The sequence below is a fragment of the Ursus arctos genome, unplaced genomic scaffold, assembly GCF_023065955.2.
Source record: "Ursus arctos isolate Adak ecotype North America unplaced genomic scaffold, UrsArc2.0 scaffold_18, whole genome shotgun sequence".
Taxonomy (NCBI): Eukaryota; Metazoa; Chordata; class Mammalia; order Carnivora; family Ursidae; genus Ursus; species Ursus arctos.
This window is the reverse complement of record NW_026622852.1, coordinates 26,182,030-26,208,563: the sequence shown is the minus strand read 5'-3', so window position 1 is coordinate 26,208,563 and position 26,534 is coordinate 26,182,030. Positions and strand designations below refer to the sequence as shown.

The following is a 26,534-nucleotide window of genomic DNA, read 5'->3' as shown; positions in this document are numbered from 1 at the left end:
TCATATCTGGAGGACAATTGTCCCTATAGTTCTGTGCTCTTGGCTCTCGCACCCATGAATCTCAGAAGAACATGCCCCCAAAGAAGAGATATGTGAAGAATGATTACCAGAAAATATAATCACATACATAATGGAGAACTTTGGCTATTACTGGACCCAAATTCTAAAAAGGATGAAACCTAAAACCTGACGGGGTGGGACTTGAGGGGATGGAGTGGGTGCTGCTGAAAAAACAAGTAGTGATTTTCTGGTTTCCTTCTGGGCACATCTGAATTCACCCTTGTGAGCAGTTGCTTCATTGTTTTGGGAAAAACAGCTTAGTGTTCTTTTGAGTTACATTAAGATCCACGATCCTTTTGTGCAAAGAAGACGTGGAAGACAGTGTGGGGCAAAACTTCATGACATAACAGTATAAAAAACTGTTCACATTGGAGATGAAATGGCACATCTTTCAATGTTGTTTTTCTTAGTGGCAGGGCTGAGATTGGGGATGAGAACAAAGTTGGCTCTTTCTTTCCCCTGATACTCAGAGGAGCTGGGATCATGTAGATTCCATGTAGAGTATTTCCTTTGAGGGCAAGAAAGCTGGTCTTACAAATGCATGTGGAAGATCTTAGCCCAGGAGCACTCATAGCTGGTATCTGGTTTTAAGCTTCCTTTTCCTGCCCTCAGTAAGTCTTACATATTTAAGTACATAGTCTGGCCCTGTAGTCCGGAGAGTTAGAGGGGGGACCTATGGGCAAGAGCAGAGCAGGAGCACCACAGGACCAGCAGAAGATGGGGCAAGGTGGCTGACCGAGGGGAAGTGGAATGATAAAACTGAAAGGCAGAACCAGTTCACGGAGCACCTGAGAAGGGGTCCACAGGTGTAATGTGGATCTCAGGATCTCAGTTACTAGAGACATAAAAAGGGACAAAGATTCTGTGAGGCAGTGAACTCTGAATGTCTCTCTTCCCTTGAGGTAACTGGACGTCTATTTTTTCCTGAGAATCAAAATTTCCTGATAAAAACAAATGCTCCCTGCTTGCCTTGCTTGGGTGTCCTGGACTTCTCCCATCTGAGATGTGGCCAGCCACCCCCTTCAGCCCTACAGCACTCTCCTGTCCACACTGGGCAGAAACGTGGTTGCTGGTCACTGCCTGTGTGGGCCCTTAAACAGTCTCTTTGGCTATTCCTGTCTCACCATTTCAAACCCAGTATTATCTGTCCCACTCTGGTGTGAATTTGCCTTTCCCTGTTGAGCACAGAGCCCATTTATGTCCTCTTAGCTCACTGCAGAGAGGATAACATCAATTCAGGATCAGTTCCATCCTTTATAAGTCAAGAATTGACTTAAAAAATGAAACATACTTGCAGAGCAAAATTCTTTTTCAACATACTTCATTTTGCTGGTTTTGACTTAGAGAACTGTAACTAGTTTCCACCCAGATCTTTCTACAGGACTCTCTACAGGACTTCTTCAGCTGATGGAAGTGTTACCCTCGGAAAGCCTTCAGTTGTCACTCTCCTTCAGGAATTAGCTAAAGAGTGCTCTTAGCTGAAGAGAGTTGACTCCCCCAAGGTCATGCCCCCTTCCTTAGGGAAGCTCATATCCAATGATTGACTGATGAAGAGATATAAACATCTTGCCCCTACTCGGGATACTTCTGAAGGGTGATCCTACTGCTAGAGGTCCCCATGAGGTTGACTGCGGCCTTTTTTGAGACCACATCATGGGCCAACTCCTCCGTCTCCCCATTCCTGCTTTCTTATCCTCCCTTCCACCAGTGTTGATCCCAAGAGCACTCCCTAATAAACATGATGCGCTGCGATATCCATACCAGAGTCTGCTTCCTGGCAAACTCAAACTGTGACATCATGCAAGCTCCATTGCTCACATAATGCATATATTCTCTTTTCAGAATCCATGGAGACTGGCAGTCCTCACAAGTACCATGTACAATACTGTGTTAGCACCAGAAGCTTTGAAACCAGACCTTGGTTAGGTTCTAGTTCTTCTATTTATCAACTTACTTTGAAGTTTGTTTTACACTATAGTTAAGGTCTCTGAAATCTCCCTACTACCTCCTTATTCAGTGTTTCCCATTCCCATTTTTTGCCATGAACCACATAGAAAATAATGGGATTTGTATGGGCACCCTGGGATAGGTAGATGGTGAAGGAAATTCACCTGGGGGATTAGATCACAACATGTCCTGCTTAATGACCCCAGGGGGACTCTAAGCTTGGCATATCTGGACCTTGTAGCAAACTAACTAGAAAGTTCTGCCAGAGGTAAGATGTTTCCTCCTTAGTAGCTGATGAGAGGACAGTAGTGCCCCTTCCCCTGGGCACAGATGATCGGACTATTGGCCAAAACAGCGTTAATCATATTTTCTCTCCAGGGAATATGAATGTGGATATAGAGACTCTTATTAGTTGGCATAGGGCTCTTGAGCTGAGAGGCTACATAAATGCAGGACGAATGTGGCTATGTGCCCTGCCAGAAAGAGAAAGGTGGTCTGCAGAGAAATGACAAATCAAAAGAGAACCGTACAATATATTACCCAAGACATGGAGAATTTCTCTCTCATTTTATGGAAAAATTTAAATCTACAGAAAAGTAGAAAAGATAATAAAATGAATCCTTAGGTATTCATGTCCCAGATCCAAAAATGAGCCATTCATGATGTATCTTTTTTTAAAAAATAATTTTTTATTATGTTATGTTAGTCACCCTACAGTACATCCTTAGTTTTTGATGTAGTGTTCCATGATTCATTGTTTGCGTATAACACCCAGTGCTCCATGCAATATGTGACCTCCTTAATACCCATCATCGGCCTATCCCACTCCCCCACCTCCTCCCTCTGAAGCCCTCAGTTTGTTTCCCAGAGTCCACAGTCTCTCGTGGTTCATTCCCCCTTCTGTTTACCCCCCCTTCATTCTTCCCTTCCTTCTCCTACCAATCTCCCTGCTATTTCTTATGTTCCATAAATGAGTGAAACCCTATGATAATTGTCTTTCTCTGCTTGACTTATTTCACTTAGCATAATCTCCTCCAGTCCCGTCCATGTTGCTGCAAATGTTGGGTACTCATTCTTTCTGATGGCTGAGTAATATTCCATTTATATATGGACCACATCTTCTTTATCCATTTGTCTGTTGATGGGCATCTCAGCTCCTTCCACAATTTAGGTGCATATGGCCCTTCTCTTCACTACGTCTGTATCTTTGGGGTAAATATCCAGGAGTGCAATTGCTGGATCATAGGGTAGCTCTATTTTTAACTTTTTAAGGGACCTCCACACTGTTTTCCAAAGTGGCTGTACCAACTTGCATTCCCACCAACTGTGTAAGAAGGATCCCCTTTCTCCACATCCTCTCCAACAATTGTTGTTTCTTGCCTTGTCAATTTTTGCCATTCTAACTGGCGTAAAGTGGTATCTCAATGTGGTTTTGATTTGAATTTCCCTGATGGTTAATGATTTTGAACATTTTTTCATGTGTCTGTTAGCCATTTGTATGTCTTCATTGGAGAAGTGTCTGTTCATATCCTTTGCCCATTTTTTGATTTGATTATTTGTTTCTCATGTATTGAGTTTGAGAAGTTCTTTGTAGATCTTGGATACCAGTCTTTTATCTGTAGTGTCATTTGCCAATATCTTCTCCCATTCTGTGGGCTGCCTCTTAGTTTTTTTGACTGTTTCCTTGACTGTGCAGAAGCTTTTTATCTTGAAGAATCTTGTTCATCTATAACTCCAAGGATTATTTCTCTCTCTCCTGAATTATTTTGAAACAAATCCCAGATAGTCAAAGCATATCATCCTTAAATATTTCTGTTTTTACCTCTAAAAATGACTAGCACTCTTGTAAAATATAAATAAGTAACCATTATCCTACCTAAAACTCACACTAATTCCTTGAAATCATCAATTATCCAGCATTTTCTATTTCCCCAAATGTCTTATAAATGCTGTAATTATTTCAATTTGTTTGAGCCAAAATCCAAATAAGACTATACATTATGATTAGTGTATTTTACTCTGCAAGTCCCTTTCCCCTCTCCCATTCCCCTCCTGTTCCACCCCCCACCCACTCCTTAATTTCCTCTTTATTTGCTAGAGCAGCTTCCAGAACTGAGAGAAGCATTTTACTTATTAGACCACTGGTTTATTATAAAAGGATGTAATTCAAGGATAGCCAGATGGAAGAGATGCATAGCGCAAGGTATGGGTAAGGGTGCAGAGCTTCCATGCCCTCTCCACTCTCCCCCATGTTCCCTGTTCACCAACCCGGAGGTTCCCTGAATCCCGACCTTTTTCATTTTTTTGGAAGATTCACTACATAGGCACAATTGACTAAATCATTGGCCATTAGTGGTTGTTCAATTTCCAGTTCCTTTCCCTGCCCTGGAAACTGGGGATGGGGATAGAGAAGGTGGGACTGAAAGTTCCAACACTCTATTCAAGGTTGGTCTCCCTGACAAACAGCCTCCATTCTTATATGCTTTCCAAAAGTCACCTCATTAACATAAACTCTGGTGTCTCTGAAAGGGGCTTGTAATAAATAATGAGACACCATTTCACCTTTATGGCTCTGAAGTGTTTCTCAGGAACTGAGGACAAGAGACCAGACATTATAACAAAGGTGCTCCCATTGCTCTTGTTCTGGAAATTCCGGAGGTTTTGGGAGCTGTGAACCAGGAATTCTTGACAAAGACCAAATATATATATGAGAAATATATTTTGGTCATCTGAATGAACAAATATATACCTCTTATCTGTTTCACATTACTACAATCTACTTTTTTTTTTAATAATGATTTTTTATTATATTATGTTAGTCACCATACAGTACATCCCCGGTTTTCGATGTAAGCCTCGATGATTCATTAGTACATTACTACAATCTACTGATTACTGTTCTGTAGTGTCTGTCCCTGTATTTCCTATAAGTTGATGATTAGGTCTAGATACTTGAAAGGTTTATGTTTTAGTGCAGTTATGAGCTCATGGCTCCTGAGTTCTTCTGATATGACCCTAGTATCTTTGATGGCTTCCTTGCTTTCTGGTAAAGATATTATAGGCTCAACATTTGTAGTTCCTTTACAGACATGGAAATAATTATTTTCTCTAAGGAGTTCTTGTTTCCTTTACTGGGGACTGGTATTTAGAAACCACAATCTGGGTGCCAAGGGTGCTATTGAGTTTATCATAGTTTCTAGGCCTTTCAGTGGAAAGAGGAAATATATGTAAATATAAAATATTTATACATATATAAAATTTATACCTACAATTTCTACAGAATTTTTACTTAACCTATTGATTAAGGTTATCTCTTCCCACATACAATCTCATTCCAGGAAAGTATGGAGAGGGCTTAAAGTTGTTAGAGGCAGTTAGTTAGGTTCTGACAGGATGCCTGGAAGCCAGCAAAGAGAAAGTCACAGCTAACTAAAGTCAGGGGTCTATCCTGACAGCACTCCAAAACAAAACCACAGGAAACCATATTAAACCAGACAGGCCCAAGATGGCTGACAAAGTCTCCTCCCTAAGGGTGCCATGACAGAAAACCACTGACCAAGTAAGGAAGAAAAGGCACATAACCCATATTCCTGGAAGAGACCACCTGCTTTGAAGAAAACTTCCACCTTTGAGTAAAGAATATTCCACCTCTTTGTTAAAAACTGTCGATTACAGATAGAAATCCAAACCCCTATGGGTGCAGCACTCCCTTGAGCTCGCCCACTCTCACATCTAGAGAGTGAATAATGAGACTTAATAAACTCTCCTGTTTGTACTGCTCATCAGCTGTGTTGTGTCTGTCCTTGAATTCTTTCTCATGATAAGACCAAGAGCCCCCCACAATATCTTTTAGATGGGCTGTGTCAAGGCCTTGGAGCTCAAGGTATCCCCAGTTCACCCAGCAACAAAGTCACACCAACGTAATAAGATGTTAAGAGCGAATGTGGGCAAAGCTCCTGTAAAGAGCAGAAGTGAATCAGGTTGTCACTATGATATGTGTCCCGATTCCTGTGTGCCTGGCAGTACTGGGGCCAATCCTAAGAGCTTAGGCAATGGTGTGGGCCCTCCCACTTGTTCCTGAGCTTTCCACAGGTGACCGAAGCTCATGAGTGGAATACTGAGGGGTGACAGACTGTAGAAGAGTTGCAGGAGAAACCGAAGTTAGGAGAGAGAGAGACTCCAAACTAGACCCTCAAGGCATCTCGAAGCTCAGAGGTGACTTTCGAAAACAGGAGCACCCACCCCTGTTCACCATGGATGGCCTCCAACAAAGAAATGTACATGGTACAGACAAGTGAGATGGCAGATTCTCTTTCAAAAGGGCCAAAAGTCCTGAGTTCTGCGAGCTTGTTCTACTCAAGGTAGATGTTTCCAGTATTTAAGAGCCACTTAGAAAAGAGAGATTTGTTACATATCTGAAAGGCTGGAGCCATAGCCAGAAGCTAGGTCTGGGGACAATGGTCCCCTAGGTTTTAAAGCCATGCTTCCTTTCAGTTTACACTGTCTGGTTATTTATTTATAAAATGCATAAATGTTCTACTGTACCAATATGTTATATACGTTATAAAATGTTTATAAAATAAAACTTTAAAAAGATGGAATAAAAGTAAAAATACAAAAAGAAGAGCTTCCACAGAGCAAAGAAGAAAACAAGAGTAGGTCACAAATTCATTTATTGATTTATTCAGCAACTCTTCATTGAATGCTTCCTGTAAACAAGGTCCAGTTTTTATACTTAGGGTACATTTATAAACAATGTAGAAAAAAGTCCTTGCTTTTGTGAAACTTGCATTCTAGCAGATGGAAACAGACAAGAAACAATTGACTAACACATATAAGAAAATAATAGGGGATGTTAGAAACTGCACAGAATCAGGACTGAGGCATACAGGAGGACTGAACACATGCACCTAAATTTGCTCGCTCCCGAAACACACAAAAACTACAGTTTTTTTTGTTTTGTTTCATTTTTTTAAAAATGGCAAACCGCAAGCTTAAGAAGAAGGGGGACATCAGAGTGATAACGTTTTGAAGGCTGGAAAGTGGATAAACTAGTGGTCATGGCTAAGGCAGATCTGACAGAGCTAAATCCTGAGCCAGAAACGGGGAGAGTGCTGTGCTGCAGTCAGATCTCCAGCATTGAGAAGCCGCTGTACCAGGTCCCTCTAGGTCCCAGGGTGAAGGGCTGCTGCTAAAACAAGGAAGATTAGGCCAAAAAAAAAAAAAAAGTATAAGAAACAGAGTCCCCACACCCCCTTGCTCAACCCATGACATTGGCTAACTGTCTCCTAGCCATCCCCCAAAAAAGTTTATTCTCTGGAAAGGATAAAACAAATAAGCATAAGAAAGACTTCAAACAGCAGGACATCACTTTTGCAATCAACTGGCTTTTTTCAAGTCCACAGCTTCTATACCTGTGAAACTCTCATGGCAAGAGCTAGAACCAGATTCATTTATGACTCTCCCAATGCCTTATAAAGGCCTGGCCTATGGCAGGAGCTCCGAATCTATATGGTGGGACACAGACAAGAAGGAATTTTCTAGGTCACTTGCCTCTTTCCAACCCCAACATCCTGAATTTGGAAATGCCAGTGATACTGAGCTGTAAGGATTTGTCCTGTGCAGTGAGTTTCACACTCTCCTAGAACTATCATGGACTCTACTGAGTATTCTCATTGACTGGGGGTTTATGTTAATTCTGGCAGGACCAGAATGACCCTTCCTTTCTAATGCTTTCCAATAGCTCAACAGGTTGGGTATAAAGGGAGGAAGGGAGAAGAAAGTATTTCTGGAAGGACTTCAAAATAATTGGATCATGGGGACATAATCCCAGATGTATAAAGTTTCTAAACTTTGTCAGTTTACTTTCAAAACTTTAAATCACTTCTGGGACTGGAATAATCCCAATAGCAGGGTGGAATTTAACTGGCTTCATATAGGCAATGCATGGTCCTTTGTGGATTTTACCTAAACATACAACAAAGACCAGAGAACTTAGCTCTCATCCATTTTAGGGGCTAACTCCTCTGGCTGCTACTTTCAGATCAGATTGGCTAATTTCAGACTCTGGACATTTCCCGGACCTCAGACAAGTGGTTTTCGTCATTGCCCTATTTACAGAAAAGGTAAGAGAGAACTTGTATAAGAGAATGTAAACTCTGTGGGCCCAGCCAAATTCCTGGCTTCATTCCTTGTGACTATGTGGCACGGGGTGAACTGGAAGGAAAGAGAGAAGGACATCTCAGTGGTAGGACAGAAAGTCCTAGAATGAGAAATTCATGAGATCAGTTAGTCCCTGGATAGAATATCTCAAAATATAATCCATTCCAAAATGAGTATTAGGGAAACAGAGCCCAGAGAGGAAAAGGGACTTGATAATCTCCATACATTGAATTATTGGTGAAAGTCAGTTCTTTGGTAAGTGCTCCAAGGAGTTTGGAAGGTGAGTGAAGAAATGAATGAATGAATATCCCAAGGGTCTGTGGACTGTGAGAGAGAACTATAAAAGAGGAGGGAAGTCATATCCAAAATTACTTGGAGAGGAAAATGATCAGGAATTGAGAATTAAGATCAGTTATTTCCACCAGTCTTATTTCCCAAAAGAAAAAAAAAATTCATACAAATGGAGTATAACAATTCTCATAAAATTGATTAGAATGAATCAGCCACATATGGTATAAGCTGAGGTAAATGTGTGATGGTAATTGTAAATGTGCTTAGGAAAATTAAATCCAATTTTGTGAAATGTCAAACACCTCTATGGGTGGCCAAATATCACAAAGTAGATTTTGACCAATTTCTCTGCATTTAATTAGATCAATGTAAAGAGCCCCCAGATTGCCAGAGCTGTTCTCCAGCTGCTTAGCAACGAAAGTATCCTCAATGGCTTTCTGGCCACTTTAGGTATCAAAGAATCCTGAAGTTGGCTTCCTGAGTTCCCACAGGTGACAGGGAAGATATACCATGGACAGGTCCAACTGGACCTCTCCTGTGGCGGGGTTCATCCTCCTGGGACTCTCAGCCTACCCGAGGCTGGAGAAAATATTCTTTGTGCTCATCCTCCTGATGTACCTGGTGATCCTGCTGGGCAACGGCGTCCTCATCCTGGTGACCATTCTTGACTCCTGCCTGCACACGCCCATGTACTTCTTCCTGGGGAACCTGTCCTTCCTGGACATCTGCTACACAACCTCCTCAGTCCCCCTCATTCTTGACAGCTTCCTGACCCCCAAGAAAACCATACCCTTCTCTGCCTGTGCTGTGCAGATGTTTCTTTCCTTTGCTATGGGAGCCACAGAGTGTGTGCTTCTGGGTATGATGGCATTTGATCGCTATGTGGCCATCTGTAACCCCCTGAGGTACCCTGTGGTCATGAGCAAGGCTGCCTACGTGCCCATGGCTGTCAGCTCCTGGGCAGCTGGAAGCATGACTGCATTGGTGCAAACATCCTTAGCGATGCAACTGCCCTTCTGTGGGGACAACGTCATCAACCACTTTACCTGTGAGATCCTGGCTGTCCTGAAGTTGGCCTGTGCTGACATCTCCATCAATGTGATCAGTATGGCAGTGGCCAATGTGATCTTCCTGGGCATTCCAGTTCTGTTCATTTTAGTCTCCTATGTGTTTATCATTGCTACCATCCTGAGGATCCCCTCAGCTGAGGGGAGGAAAAGGGCCTTCTCCACCTGCTCCGCCCACCTCACAGTGGTGGTCGTCTTCTATGGAACCATCCTCTTCATGTATGGGAAACCCAAATCCAAGGACCCGCTGGGGGCAGACAAGCAGGATGTTTCAGACAAGCTCACCTCCCTCTTCTATGGGGTGGTCACCCCCATGCTCAACCCCATCATCTACAGCCTCAGGAACAAGGACGTGAAGGCTGCTGTGAGGAACCTGGTACTTCGCAAACACTTCATCCAGTGATGGTGCGGGGTCCTGAGAGATCTCTATTCCCTAGTTTCTCTCACCTGAGGGTCTCAGAGGATAAGATAAAGGGCCAATTTCATCAAAGATGCATAGGCAAACTTGATCACACGAAAGGCTTTATGTGAATAGGAAGCATTTAATGGGACGTCTCAGCCCCGTTCTAGAAGCACTTCTGCGAAAGTATATACCACTGGTCAAGCCTTAGAGTTGTCTATTTTTGGGATGCATACTGAACTAATTGATGTCCAGGAAAAATAACACTTCAAGTTTTATTTTTAACTTACAAAAAGCGCTAGTCTATAGATCTGTAATTCAATCGCTCCTTGGCCTCTATCTTTGAACATATTTGGATGGGTCCTTGATTCATGTTACCTTTCAACATGTCCTATTCCATATTAAACAATAGTAATATTTTTATCTTTATGCTCATTGTTTCTTTCACTTTTTTTTCATATTAATTCCTAAAACTGTTTCTTGAATTGTTCTCTACCTATGTCTCCATAATTAACCTCTTTTTCTGTCCTCAATCATGGTCCCCACCAGAAAATCATTCACACCTTTGAAGCAGAGAGGAGAGTGAGTAGGTTGTGGCAAAACTGATGTAAGGGTCAAACACTCAGGCCTTTTTTCTTTCCCGTTTTTGAAGATGTTATTCACCCCTGGCTTCTGTCCCTGGATAGCTGAGGCTTCCCATAGGTCATCAGAGTGATGTGGAAGCTGAGATGTATTTAAGAGAATCAAATGAATTCTCTTAACTTCCTGACATGGCTTGACCAAGCATGTAGCCAAGTGGTGACTGTCAGTTGCTTTTCTACCTAAGAACACCCAACCTTACATGGCAGTCAGAGGGAGAAGGAGGTGATGTTCACCAGCAGACATCTAAGAATCACCCCCATGACTGGTGAGGAATTCCAAGCCAGCTCCCAATTGTTAGCAATCTAGACGTCCAGTTAAAAGAATGAGCGGGACAGAAAGCCTCTGAGAGCTGAAATGAACTTTTAACACAACAGGGAGGAAATAAATAAAGTAACCATGAAAACAAACAGCCTCTCCTGAAAAAGACTCATTGCAGGAAGATGGTGAGACAGTAAAGAGAAGCCTCAGTGGTATGGTCTGTGGAATTCAGGAGGTTGTTGAACCAATAAAGCAAAAGCAGTCTATCAAAGACAAGCTAGGAGAAAAGGTGACTGGGAGATAAAAATTTGTCTTAGGGGAAAAAATTGACATTGTTGATCAAATAAAATCCAGTAGAAAGTATTTAAAAGTAGATAAAACAATGCATAAAAATGAATTTTTAAATTGAAAAGAACTTAAGTTTCTCTCCCAGGCTTAGAGGGAAAAAGAGAGAGAGAGAGAGAGAGAGATAATTTGGTTATTTGAGAACAGGTGAGAGACATAAAAAGTAGACCAGGGGAATACATTATGTAATTCAGGAGGAGAAAACAGAACAGATGAAAGACAAACTATAAAGGAGGAGAAAAACATTTCACTGAACAGAAATTCTGCATATTTATTCATAAAAGGTTCATCAATCACCAGATAAGAATTGTAGCAAAAGACATACCTATGTACAGTTGATCCAAGGATAAGTTTGATTTTCATATATGCCAAAATAATTCTATAGACTTTTCCACAGCATAAAAGCGTATTTCCCAGCTTTGTAATATAGTTTGAAACGTGATGCCCCCAGCTTTGTGTTTCTTTTTTAACATTTCCTTGGAGATTCGGGATCTTTTCTGGCTCCATACAAATTTTGGGATTGTTTGTTTCAGCTCTTTGAAAAATGCCATTGGTATTTTGATTGGGATGGCGTTGAAAGTATAGATTGCTCTGGGCAGCAAGACATTTTAACAATGTAGTCTTCCAATCCATGAGCATGGAATGTTTTTCCATCTTTTTCTGTCTTAATTTCTTTCATAAGTGTTCTGTAGTTTCTAGAGTATAGATCCTTTCCCTCTTTGGTTAGGTTTATTCCAAGGTATCTTATGGTTTTTGGTGCTATGGTAAATGGAATTGATTCCCTAATTTCTCTTTCTACAGTTACATTGTTAGTAAGTGTAGAAGACATACGAATGGCAACTGATTTCTGTGCACTGATTTTGTATCCTGCCACATTACTGAATTGCTGTATGAGTTCCAGTAATTTGGGGGTGGAGTCTTTCGGGTTTTCCACATAAAGTATCATGTCATCTGTGAAGAGAGTTTGAATTCTTCTTGGCCAATATGAATACCTTTTATTTCTTTTTGTTGTTTTGTTGCCTGATTTCAAGCTATATTACAAAGCTGTGATCACCAAGACAGCATGGTACTCGCACAAAAACAGACACATAGATCAATGCAACAGAAAAGAGAGCCCAGATATGGACCCTCAACTCTATGGTCAACTACTCTTCGACAAAGCAGGGAAGAAATATCCAATGGAAAAAAAAAACCAGTCTCTTCAATATATGGTGCTGGAAAAATTCAACAGCTATATACAGAAGAATGAAACTCGGCCATTCTCTTAACACCATACACAAAGATAAATTCTAAGTGGATGAAAGACCTCAATGTGAGACAGGAATCCATCAAAATCCTAGAGGAGGACATAGGCAGTAACCTCTTTGGCATTGGCCACAGCAACTTCTTCAAGGCACGTCCCCAAAGGCAAGGGAAATAAAAGTGAAAATGAACTTTTGGGACCTCATCAAGATAAAAAGCTTTTGCATAGCAAAGGAAACAGTCAACAAAACAAAGAGGCAACCCATGGAGTGGGAGATGATATTTGCAAATGACACTACAGATAAAGGACTGGTATCCAAGATGTATAAAGAATTTCTCAAACTCAAAACCCAAAAAGCAAATAATCAAGTCAAAACATGGGCAGAAGACATGAATAGATACTTCTCCAAAGAAGACATACTGATGGCTAACAGACACATGAAAAAATGTTCAACATCATTAGCCATCAGGGAAATTCAAATCAAAACCACATTGAGATACCACCTTATACCAGTTGGAATGGCAAAAAATAACAAGGCAGGAAACAACAAATATTGGAGAGAATGTAGAGAAAGGGGAACCCTGTTACACTGTTGGTGGAAATGCAAGGTGGTACAGCCACTTTGGAAAACAGTATAGAAGTTCCTCAAAAAGTTAAAAATAGAGCTACTCTACAACCCAGAAATTGCACTACTGCATATTTACCCCAAAGATACAGATGTGGTGAAAAGAACGGGCACATGCACCCCAGTGTTCCTAGCAGCAATGTCCACAATAGCCAAACTGTGGAGGGAGACGAGATGACCTTCAATGGATGAATGGATAAAGAAGATATGTCCTTATATACAATGGAATATTACTCAGCCATCGGAAGATAGAATACCCACCATTTGCATTGATATGGATGGAACTGGAGGGGATTATGCTAAGTGAAATAAGTCAAGCAGAGAAAGACAATTATCATATGGTTTCACTTACATGTGGAACATAAGGAATAGCATGGAGGACATTAGAAGAAGGAAGGGAAAAATGAAGGGGAGGAAATCAGAGGGGGAGATGAACCATGAGAGACTGTGAACTCTGGGAAACAAACTGAGGGTTTCAGAGGGGAGGAGGAGGGGGGGATGGGTTAGCCCTGTGACGGGTATTAAGGAGGGCAGGTATAGCATGGAGCACTATGCAAACAATGAATCATGGAACACTACATCAAAAACTAATGAAGTACTGTATGGTGACTAACGTAACATAGGAACAAGAATCTGACTGCCATTGGCCTGCTGCTCTGCTGCCCTAAATGTAGATGACAGTGGAAAAAGACTGACCCAGTTCTGAGGGAAAGGGGCTGTGAGTTCCAAATTCTGCACATCCTCACCATTGCATAAATATGACAGTTGAAAAGACATTGTTGGCACGTGCAAACACAGACAGCACATACCCCTGTAATCTCTTTTGCAGAAAGAAATTTTATTTATAAAATTTTCCCAACAAATAGTTAAAAATAAATAATGGAAGGACTGGGACAGATATGGTATGTAACACACAGTGGAGAATGGTCAAATGTCCGAAGACCGATGAAGTCTAATGAACGCTTGATACCAAATGTGCAAAGACAAATATATGAAGGAATTATTAGGAAATGCAATGAGGTAAACAGTGACAACAAGGCAATGGCATAACTCCAGTTATAATTCTAGATGACTTTATTAAGCTGAAAAATTTAGAAAAAGAAGTATAGTTACATCCCATTTATGGTCTCGTCTTATGAAGGATGTGGTGGGAAGGGGCATCTTATGAGTATAATACATGAGTGTAATGCATTGATACTGAAATAACAAAAGTATTAATATGCTTGTTGAGGGGTGTCTGGGCGGCTCAGTCAGTTAGCAGCCGCCTTCAGCTCAGGTCACGATCCCATGGTCCTAGGATGGAGCCAAGCGTTGGGCTCCCTGCTCAAAAGCTCAACTTGGAGCCTATTTTTCCCTCTTCTCCCCCCTCCCCTGCTTGTTATCTCTCTCTCTCCCTCTCTCTCTCTCTCTCTCACTCTAGGATGGATAAAAATCTTTTTAAAAATAGATGCTTGTGGAAATTTTAAGAGAAAATACCAGCAGACAAGTATTAGCATGAAGACTTTTGAAAGAATAAGAGCATGATGAATGAGCAAATTAAGTTGATCAAATGAAAAAAGTCATCTACTGAACCTCAGTAGATTTAAATCATTGTATATTAAATGATACAAAGTATCATTTAAACCCAGTTTCTTAAGGAGCTTCAAAATTTCTAACTTAGGAAAGATTAGGAGATCTATTGCAACCATTTTATTAATAGATTCAGGAAGAAAAGTGATCCATCAACAGATGTTCACAAGTCACTTGATAAAATTTCACATTGATTTCTGACTTTTTTAAAGTAGCACACTTCAATAGAGGAAACTACTCTTGACATGAAAGAAAGTATCAGAACATCAGCAAACAGCATGCCTACAACTTGGATTAGGTCACCAGCTTTCAACGTCTACATCATGTTGCAGTCTAGCTAATTAGATGAGATGAGGAAAATAAAGAACATAAATATTGAAAAGAAGGAAAAAAAGAAAACTATTCGCAAAAGGTTGTTTAACTAGAAAAAAATTTTACTCAAATGCCAAAACTATGAGACATAGTAACAAAGTATCCTAGAGTGCTTGTATATAATTCAGAGCAGTCCCAAAAACTTTACAATACCTGTGGAAAATATATAAGAACTACAAGAGACCTCTATCAGTATCATATATTTACAATGATCATATAGTAACAGGAGAAATAATAAGATATTTTCTTTTGAAGAAGGAAAAGCCCTGAATGTAAGCCCTGGGATATTTAACTACCCTCCAAGTGCCCTCATTCCAAGCCTTTCTCCCTCTTGCCAACAGGTTGGGATGAGCCCAGCTCCACCCACTTTCCCATCCCTAGAGAAGGCCCATCCTCTTAGTTGGGAAGGAAGGCCCAAGCCCTGAGGCAAACACGAAGACTCCCTCCTCTAAAGATCTCAGGAGCACAGAAAATCAACCTTCAACTTAGTCCATGCTTTTGGAGGTAACCGAAGACTCTAGAACAGCCCACTGACAAATGGAGGCTTTCAGAGCTCTGCTTACGTGCTGATTACTTTCCACCTCATTACAACTAGTGACCATTTATCTCAGGTTAGGATGATCCCTAAAATCTTGAAGAGATTACAGTCTCCAATGAAAGTCTTTACCAACAGGACCAAATCAAACATGCCAGATGGTCACAGACAACAGGGCAAGAATGTATTCACCCAAATAGGTTAAATCAGAGCATTTTAGATGCTGGACTGTGGGAAAGGACCAGAAGCAGGAGCTGACTGCCTCTTCCAGCAGATAAGCTTCCTGGATTCCAGTCAACTGATGCCAGGAAGGAATGTGGGAGTGGGGGAGGGGATGCAGAGCAGCTGTCCCAGCTGCAGGTTCCATGTTTACCTCTGGTATCACGGTAAGTATTATGAGGGCCACACAGTATTTGTTCCATAGCCAGATTTGGCTAGAGGCTGCCGAATTGCAACGTCTGCCCTTAGCACTCACAACTCACAGCTGGACTCCCTAGGAATGCCATCACAGGAGTCAGCTACATCCTGCACAGTACACCTACTGTTTTGGCGGGGAATCTGCTCCCTCTCACTCTTATGTCATTCAGTGCAGCTACCAATCATAGAACACCAACTCTTGGCACAGCAATCGGTCTAATGGAAGGCATGTAACCTAAGCCAAACTCAACAGAGCGATTCCTCAGGACACTTGTAATTGGAGCAAGCAGAGAAAAGGGTCCTTATTAGCTTTCTGTGCTGCTCAGCAGATCACCACCAACTTATTAGCTTCAAGCAGCACACACTTATCATCTTGCAGTTTCTGTAAGTCAGGAGTTTGACCAAGTCCTCCACAAGGCTGCAGTCTAGGTGTTGGCCAGGGCTCGGTTCTCATCTGGAGACTCCAAGAGAAGAACCCGAATCAGGCTGCCGACAACCCTCTTACCTCCCAGGGAAGACTGAGGAAGTCTGCCCACCAGAGTGTAAAATGAAGCCAGGAAAAGACAATAGAGAGAAGAAACAGATGAAAAGACCCAAGTCCTAATGACATGTTGAGTCCCTAATTCCAGCTGAGCCTGGGACTGAATCCACCCTTGAGCGTAGTTGCATGAACATCACAATCCATTGTGGGTTTAAGCTGGTTGGAGTAAGTTCTCTATCTAGCAGCCTAGGGAATCCTGACAATGACAAAACCCAAAGTAGAAGCATCATTATCTGCTCTCCCTCTCTTGCTGACCAGCATTCTCCACCTGCAATTTCACGTACATGGCAGACCATTCTCAGTTGACATACAAGAAACTGCAAACCAGTCTTGGTCAAATGCCAGGCTCTTTTTCTAATAAAAGAAAAGCAATAAACTCTCTTCAGGTCTACACTGCCCATGAACACTGACGCAAAAGTCCTAAATCGAATGTGGCATCAGAGGAGGCTGAGCAGGGAGGTGGGACTTTTATCTCCACTGCACGGTAACAAATCTCCACTCAGGTGTCAGTGGAGACCAGGTGGGAAGCCTGCACTTTCACCCTCTACTTTGTGTAATGAGGTGCCCCCGCTCCTTCCCAATTGGGTGGTATCAGAGAGGGTCTAAAGGAGAGTCAGGACTGTGCCTGTGGCAGTGAGGCCACTCTTCCCATGATGTCAGCAGAGGACATGGCAGTAGTAAAAATGTACCCCTGCCCTTGCCGGTCAGCAGGGAATCAGCAGAGCCCTAGTGTGGAGCTGAAACTCCTGCTCTCCGGCAGCAAGGAGGCTCTCCTTCACTCAGAATGACAGGCTGGTTCAACAGCCAAAGAGCAGTCAGTACAATCAGCACATTAACAGGCTAAATAAGAAAAATCACATGATTACATCAAGAGAAGCAGGAAAAGCTTTTCAAAAAACAGCACCCATTCAGATAAAACAAAACAAAATAGAAAAAGCTCAGCATTGAACTGGAGGTCCCGCCAGTGCAGTAGGGCCAGAAAAGAGGCAAGTCTGTCAATTTTGAAGGAAGATGAAAGTTGTTATTATTTACTGCTGTTATTACTGCCTACTATATACAAAATCTAAGATAACTGAGAGGTATATTTAACAGAGTGTTCCTCAACACTAAATCAATGTATAAAAAGTCTACTGTATTTCTATATTCCAGCATCAGGTTATGAAATATTTTAAAACATACCAAGAAATATAACCATACATATTTATATATTTAAATATAAAAGTCTAATACGTTCCTATTAAAATATAAATATCATCATATAGGGGGAAATCTGGCAAAAGATCTCCATGGCCTTCATGCATAAAATTTTTAATTATAACATGTCTTGAATGATAGTAAAACAGAGAAATGTTTCCCAATCATGGGTCAGAAAATTTGTTATGGAGATATTAGTTCTCCACTAATTGATATATAGATTCAAAGTAGTAACAATTTTTAAATCCCCAAAATAATTATTGTACAATTTAAAAAGTTGGTTCCATAATTACAGAGATGAACAAACGACTAAAAACAGCCATGACACATTTGAAGATGTACTAGATGGGGATAAAAGGACTTACCCTACAAGATATCAAAGTATACTGTAAAGCTTAATGACTGGAACAGCATAGCATTGACACATGAACAGAAAAATTAATGAACTGCGTGTTATATGCAACTAATGAATCATCGAACTTTACATCAAAAACCAGGGATGTACTGTATGGTGACTAACATAATATAATAAACAATATTATTATAAAAAAAATAAAGTACCAAATGAATACCAAAAAAATAAAATAAAATAAATGAATGGAAAAGAATAGAGATCCCAGAAATGGACCCATTCATGTTTGGAGATTTGATATATAACACATTTGATGTATTACACATCACTGAGAAAGGATGGGTCATAAATGCAAGCACCACAATTGGAAAAACGTGTACCAAGGAAAAATGTACAAAATATTTACAGCAGCTCTCCACTAGGAGGCAATCCGATCGTCCATCAAAGTAGAATGTGTAAATAAGCTGGGCTGCATTCATATAATGGAACTTAGCGATACAAATTAATGAATTTAGCTAAACTCATAAACATGAATAAAGCTCACGAACATTGAAGAAACAAGTCAAAAAGAATACTTATAAGGGCTCAATTTATGCTGTTTAAATTTTTCCTTTATTAGAGAGAGAGAGAGAGAGAGAGAGCACGAGCAGTGAAAGGGGCAGAGAGAGAGGGAGAGAGACAGGGAGAAGCCGACTCCCTGCCGAGCAAGGAGACCAACAATGTGCTGGATTACAGGACCCCAGGATCACCCCAGGAGCCTAAGGTATTCAGACAACCAACTGAGCCACCCAGGCACCATGTATATAAGTTTAAAAAGGTGAAAGCCTGAACTATAGTGTTTAAGAATGTATATACAGAGATAACATTCAGGAAAACAAATAAAATCAGGAATGTGGTTATCTCTGGGAGGAGAGGGAGAGGATTGACAGGGAAGGAATACCCATGGAGCTCCCAAGGTACTGGCAATGTTCTACTCCTCAAAGTAGGAGATTATTACTTTATTATTCTTTAAATTAAAAATATGTGTTTAATGTATTTTCATATGCATGCTTTTTTTCACATTTTAAATAATTTTAAATTCCTAAAGTATTAAACACTACAACGTGATATCACTTCTCATCTTTCAGACTGGCAAAGACCAAAAAGAGTACCCGAGAGACTAAAATAGTATGTAAGCAGAGTGTGGAAAACACATATGCTTATACGCTGATGATAGGAATGTATAAATTTGGCAATAACTCTCAAAATTACAAACGTACGTAAACAGGTATGTTTTTCCCACATGCAACATTATGAATATGCAAGGATATTTGTTGTACCATTGATTGTAACAGAATGAGATTGGAAAATACTGGAATATCTATATGTCCATTAATATTAGACAGGTTAAAGAAATGATGACACATCCTTACAATGGAATAAATGCAGTCATTTCAAAGAATGAGACAGTATTACACATTTTTCCCAGATACATCCAAGGTATATTGTTCAGTGAGAAAATCAAGGTATTAAAACAGTGCATTGTTGTGCAAAATTTGTCACTGTCCTAATAACTTGATTTTCTCACTTAACAATATCCATAGAATATGTCTGAAAAAAAAAAAGCATGAGGACATTGTTAACATTGGTTGCCTCAAGAGTACTTAACTAGATGACAAGATAAAGGCTTAATTTTTATTCTATATTCTTCTATAACTTTTAAATATTTTTTCACATACAAGTAACACCTACTAATGGGATGAAAATCCCATTAGGTCAAGGAGGAGGATGAAATCAATGATGATAAAGAGAATCAGATGCATTGAGACTGAAATTCCTGCTCTGCCATTCACAAAAGATGTGGTGTTTGGTAAACTGTTTAACCTTTCAAAGTCTATTGCCTGGAATAAGAAACTAGGGAGATAATACATTTCAAGCTATACGACAAACTATTGTAATCAAAACCGTTTGATGCTGACACAAAAATAGACACACAGACCAATGGAACAGGATAGAGTGCCCAGAAATGAACTGATGCTTATCTCATCAATTAATCTACAACAAAGGAGACAAGAATACACAATTGGGAAAGGACAGTCTCTTCAATAAATGTTATCCAGAGAACTAGAGATCTATATGCAGAAGAATGAAACAGTACTACTTTCTTATATCATACGAAATGTAAAATTAAAATGGAGTAAAGACCTAATAGTAAGACCTGACCATAAAACTCCTAAAAGAGAACATAGGCAACAATCTCTTGCAAATTTGCCTCAATAACATTATTCAGGATATGTTCCTCAGACAAGCAAAATAAAGGCAACAAAAACTCTTGGACTTCACTGAAATAAAAAGCTTTTGTACAGCAAAGGAAACCACCACCTAATTGAAAAGGCAACATACTGAATGGGAGAAGATATTTGCAAAAAATATATTTGATAATACATTTGGATACAATCCAAAATATGAAAAGAATGCATAACTCAAAAGCAAGAAAACAAATGATTTGATTAAAAATGGGCAGAAGACATGAATAGACGTTTCTCCAAAGATGACCTGCAGATGGCTAACAGACACATGAGAGGATGCTCAACATCACTGGCATCAGGGAAATGCAGATCAAACCCACAGTGAGATACCACTTCACACAGTCAGAAAGCCAAGAACCAAAATGACAAGAAATAACCTGTGCTCGCGAGGAAGTGGAGAAATGTTTAAATGAATGTTTGTGAAGTGTTTGGTACAGTGACTGGCACATGGGAGCGCCTCACTGAATGGAGCCAATCCTAACGTTGCTGTTGTTAGACATTCATTCTGCCTCCCCATTCTGGATGTCTAGGACTCAGCGAGCGGACAACATACTCTGGCCCCGAATTGAGCACTGGCTTCTCTGGGAGCCCGGGGAAAGCTCAGGAGGAAGCCACCATCTGCTATACACTCTTCTCCATCTCCACTTGACCGTGTCCCACTCGTTACCTCTAATTGGGACAGGGAGATGGTCCCTGGAGGCCACAGGTATGCCTAGGGCCCGTACCCTGTGCACACTTGACATTCCAAACTTTAAATTGCTTCTGGGATTAACAGGGTCCCTGTAGGAGTTCACAGCTGCTGCTAGAGGACTCCTCTCACTGCTGGGGAAAATGTACCCTTGGGATTTCTGGGCCTCAGACCAGGGTGACAGGTCCTCTCCATGAAGACTCTGTGGCTGAGGCACCCACTCAACCTGCACGTCTAGGAGGAAGGATGTGAGAGAAACCCCACCAGAATCTAACGTTGCCACAGGGAGGCAACTTTTGGGGAAGAAGGAGAAAGAGGGTCTCAGAGGTAAAGGAAGTCAAGCAGGGGAGTGTCTGGGGTCCTTGTCTGGCATCCAGGGTCTGGCCCAGGGCACAGTGAGGAGCTGAGAAATGTGTCTGGGATCAGGAGACTCAGAGAAGAGGCTGCAAGCAGGATGCAGGTGGGAGGGCTGCGCTGTGGTGGGGACAGGGGTGGTGGCCATGACTTCTGCAGAGCATTTTCCAAAGATGGATTTTCCTCCTCACCCTGCCTCTGCTCCAAGCACCTTCCAGCTGCAACCGACTGTGAGGAGCTGATGCTGGAGCAGGAGGAATAGCAGAGGCTAAGCCCAGGCAGTCCCTCCTGCTCTACGGAGCTCACCAGTGACCCAGCCCCTGCCCTGACATTGTTGTTCTGTCTTCCCCGGGAGGAGCCCAGAGCCCTGGGAGGAAGGCAGCCAGATTTCCACCCCCAACTTGCTGAAATTTCCCAGAGATTGAGCCTTCCTCAGGGTCAGAAGGTGAGCAGACAGGCAAGCTAGGACCCATCTCTGTTTGTGATTCCCAGTCTGTGACTAGTTCTCTCTGTTTTCCTCACTTTCTTTCTACCCCTTATTCACAGGGGATACTCCCCAAGACCCCCCAGTGGATGCCTGAAACCACAGATAGTACTGGACTCTTTGTATCCTGTTTCTTCCTATACACATGTACCTATGATAAAGTTTCATTTATAAATCTGACGCAGTGAGAGGTACAACATAGCATATAAAGTTAGGTGAATGTGGTCTCTCCCTCAAGGTGTCTTATTGTGTTGGACTCCCCCATCCACCTGTGATGATGCAAGATGATGAAATGGCCACACGATGAGCTGATGAGGTGAGTGACTTAGGTACTGAGATGCAACATAAGGCTATTCTTGACCTTGTCACCATATATCAGAAAGGCTATCTTCTGCTCCAACCCACAGCTGGAGGTGATGGCAGGGCAGGAATGGAAGCTTTGGAAACAACATGTGAGTGAGGATGGTTATTATACTGAGAATGTTTTTCCCTGAATACAAAGAAATTTTTGCCCATTGTATTAGAAAATCTGATAATATTGGGGCATCTGGGGGCTCCATTGGTTAAGCTTCCTGCTCTTGATACCAGCTTGGTCATGATCTCATGGATGTGAGACGGAGCCCGCTTCGCGCTCTGAGGTCAGTGAGGAGTCTGCTTGAAATTGGTCTGCCCGTCCACTCCCCCAGTACTGCTCCCACAACTGCTCTCTCTCTCTCAAAATAAATAAATTAAAAGTTTTAAATAAAGGAAAATTATAATATTGAGGAGGTACGAAGTGGAATCCCTACATCTATTGATTTTGCTAAAACTTCTTTTCAGTCACTCTTATCCAGATACATTGTTTACCTAATTGAGATCACAATAGTGTGTATAATTTTGTATTCTCTCTTCTATTATTGAAGTGTAATGATGCAGTTGTGTAAAAACTATAAATATAACTTCAATGTCTAATATTCCATTATATGAAATGCACCATTAGGCATTTAATGGTAGACAGTTATTTTGTCTCCTATGTTCATTCACAAATACGGCTGTGATCAATACTTTTAGTGAGAGACACCAGCCTTCACTCTCATTGTTCCTTTAGAATTCTTTCCCAGAGGTGGAATTACTGAGTTATACGGGTTTTTCAGGTTTACATTTTTCTATTCAAGCTGCTCTCCAGAGAGGCTGTATGACAATGCATAGGACTCTGGACTGCATCGTGTTCCCTTCCATTTCTTTTTAAAATATTTATTTTAGAACCAAGGAGCAGGTGCTACTGGCAGCAGGTGGGCAGAGGCAGGGATGGTGCTAAACATCCTTTGATGCACAGGGCAGCCCCGCACAACAAAGAATTCTCCAGCCCCAAGCTCACTGGTGCCAAGGCTGACAGAGTCTGGGTTCAATTTAGAGCAGGAGTTACTCTGCCTGACAAGGTACCTGACATAAACTCTGAACGTGACGGAAGCAAGAGCGCGCTGCACGATGAGACAGATCAGAGAAACGCAGAGCTGGTACTGGAGACAGACTCTCCTAAACATCTGTGCAGGAAAGTGAGGCAGCCATTGGGTGGAAAGAACTCAGATTTGGGGCCTGTGATCCAACCCCAGCTCTGTCCTTCAATCTTAAGAACCAAATCGTTGGCTCCACTGAGCTTTGGTTACTTTTATCTATAAAACTTGAATGATGATATTTTCTCCGTGGGGTGTTTCAAAGAAAATGGCACAGAATAGATGCTCCTTAATACCAACCATTCATCCTCTACCCTCCACCCACTACACACACACACACACACACACACATGCACGAGCACACATGCCTGTACACACACCACTGCATTAAGAATGTGCTACAGATGTGTAACAAATGAGAATTAGGGAATGTAGAGTCTGGGCAACGTAGCTGCTAGACTGGAAATCCTCTCCACAAAGGCATGTAAGTCTCCCGTAAGCTAGCTGCTTGTGTGGCACACAATAATGGAGCCAGAGAGCCGGTTATTATGCAAAATAAAAGATAAACATAAGAGGACAAAGAAAAAACAGCCCTTATTCACCCCTGGCTAAGATTTCTCCATATTCTAATGAACTGGAATTAGATGTTAATGCCATGTATCCTGATGTCCGGTAATTAGACTCAGCCTGGTTATTAAGAACTGAGTTAACAGGTCAGTAAGCTGCGTGGCTGTCATCCACAGTGTGGGTCCACTCACTCCAATTACTCCTTCTGTGGACTCATAAAGTTCCTCCCCAAGGGGGAACCTCCCTCACACATTGTGTTTAATATGTATTCAAACAGGCAGATCCCAATTCTGACAGCAGTCAGGTCTGTGCTGCTGAGGGTGGGCAGACTAAGGACGTGTCCCTCATACGTTGAACGTTTACCTAGGCTATGCTGCCTGCATGTGAATTAACACTTTTAAACAGGTACCTTCCAAATGTAATCAAAGTCTAAAGAGCCTTGAAACGTTGGTAGTTTCAAGGATCAGCTTGGGGATTCTCCTCTCTGAGAATCTAAGAAAGCCCAGACTAAATGAAATTTCTATGCATTTACATCAAAAAGAAATAATTTACAGCATTTTCCCATGCTCATCATAAAGCAGAGTAAAAGCCCTCCTTGACTGGAGATTAGCTCTGTTGGGCTAGTTCCTGTCTCTTTCTCCACCTTGCTCAGAAGACTTGGACAGGTCACTTCCCCTCTCTGGACCTCATATCTGTAAGCTCTGTTGCAGCCCTGACCTTCTCTCATTGAACAGCTAAGCACACTCCCACCTATTGCCTCTTTCAGTCACTTATCTCTTATACACATATGCTCTCCTATTATGTAGCTCGGAGTGACGGTATACCAGATGGCTGAGACTCTTCTCAAAAATACCTGCCATCCTGCCTTTGTACTTTGCTGATGACAGAACCGATAGCACATGGAAAAAGCCAATTGGTCCTCCCCTATGGCAGGGTTCATTATCCTGGGACTCTCAGCCTACCCGAGGCTGGAGAAAATATTCTTTGTGCTCATCCTCCTGATGTACCTGGTGATCCTGCTGGGCAATGGGGTCCTCATCCTGGTGACCATTCTTGACTCCCGCCTGCACACGCCCATGTACTTCTTCCTGGGGAACCTCTCCTTCCTGGACATCTGCTACACAACCTCATCAGTCCCTCTAATCCTGGATGGCTTCCTCACTCCCAGGAAAACCATCTCCTTCTCAGCCTGTGCCGTACAGATGTTTCTCTCCTTTGCCATGGGAGCCACAGAGTGTGTGCTTCTGGGCATGATGGCATTTGATCGCTATGTGGCCATCTGTAACCCCCTGAGGTACCCTGTGGTCATGAGCAAGGCTGCCTATGTGCCCATGGCTGTCAGCTCCTGGGCTCTTGGTGGGACTGCCTCTGTGGTACACACATCCTTGACAATTCAGCTGCCTTTCTGTGGGGACAATGTCGTCAACCACCTTGCCTGTGAACTCCTGGCTGTCTTGAAGTTGGCCTGTACTGACATCTCCATCAATGTCATCAGCATGGGGGTGACCAATGTGATCTTCCTGGGGGTCCCAGTTCTGTTCATCTCTGTCTCTTATGTGTTCATCATTGCCACCATCCTGAGGATCCCCTCAGCTGAGGGGAGGAAGAAGGCCTTCTCCACCTGCTCTGCCCACTTCACTGTGGTGGTCATATTCTACGGGACCTTACTTTTCATGTATAGGAAACCCAAGTCTAAGGCTCTCCTGGGGGACAACAAAGAGGACCTTTCAGACAAGCTCATCCCCGTCTTCTACGGGGTGGTGATCCCCATGCTCAACCCCATCATCTACAGCCTCAGGAACAAGGATGTGAAGGCTGCTGTGAGGAACCTGGTGCCTCAGAAATGCTTCACCTGTTGATATAGGATGTCTTTTCTGTGGTCTCACCGCATGGGAGACAGACTTTTGATCATTATAACTACCTTTGAAAAGACAAATCCAGTTATCCAGATTGGTCTCCTGGCATTCAGTGCACTTTCAGGGAATGTTAACTTTTCAGAGTTTATTGTTTGTTTTTTTTTTTAAGATTATTTATTTGACACAGAGAGAGAGAGAGTGCACACACAAACAGGGGGAGGGGCAGAGGGAGAAGAAGAAGCAGACTCCCCACTAGCAGGGAGCCTGACTCAGTGCTCAGTCCCATGACCCTGGGATCATGAACTGAGCCAAAGGCAGATGTTTAACCAACTGAGCCACCCAGATGCCCCCAGAGTATATCTTCTGAGATTTGGCCATATATCTGAGAGTTTCGACAGATCCTGTAAAATAAATATCTAATTGAATACACAAGACATTCTGAACACATGTTAGACCTGAGGAGAGAAGAACCACGACAGCACGCTGAATGGCCGTGCTGTGTCTAAGCTACACAGTCAGTACCCGGAGGAGAGAGGGCGCTCCCAGCACCGTGGCCATCCCTCTTGGATTCCCCAGGAGAGTCACAGGAACAAGGAGGAAGTGGAAATGTTCATTTTGGATTTTTTAATTAAATTCAGTTTGCCTGAAGTACTAAGAAGAGACAAAGACAATTTCTCCACATAGAGAGCTTTTGGCTGGGAACAATCTATTCCGATACACTAAATTGAGGTTCTTTTTTCTCAATGCACTTCACATTATGAAACATGCTAGTAAGTTAACTGCAAAAAGAGTATAGAGCTTGAATTTGATACTCATCATTTACAGGAATTCCCACCAGAAAAGC

The 26,534-nt window shown here is 41.9% G+C and overlaps 2 protein-coding genes across 2 annotated transcripts; both read left to right on the top strand.

The window, feature by feature from the left end:
* Positions 1-7,763: 7,763 nt before the first annotated feature.
* LOC113260276 (olfactory receptor 13C7-like) lies at positions 7,764-10,808 on the top strand. Its single transcript, XM_057313584.1, has one exon. The coding sequence runs from the start codon at positions 8,971-8,973 to the stop codon at positions 9,928-9,930; it is 960 nt and encodes a 319-aa protein (XP_057169567.1). The 5' UTR covers positions 7,764-8,970; the 3' UTR covers positions 9,931-10,808.
* A 13,925-nt stretch (positions 10,809-24,733) lies between these two features.
* LOC125283267 (olfactory receptor 2S2-like) lies at positions 24,734-25,693 on the top strand. Its single transcript, XM_048223438.1, has one exon. It carries the CDS (start codon positions 24,734-24,736, stop codon positions 25,691-25,693), a length of 960 nt encoding a protein of 319 aa, XP_048079395.1.
* Positions 25,694-26,534: the final 841 nt, after the last annotated feature.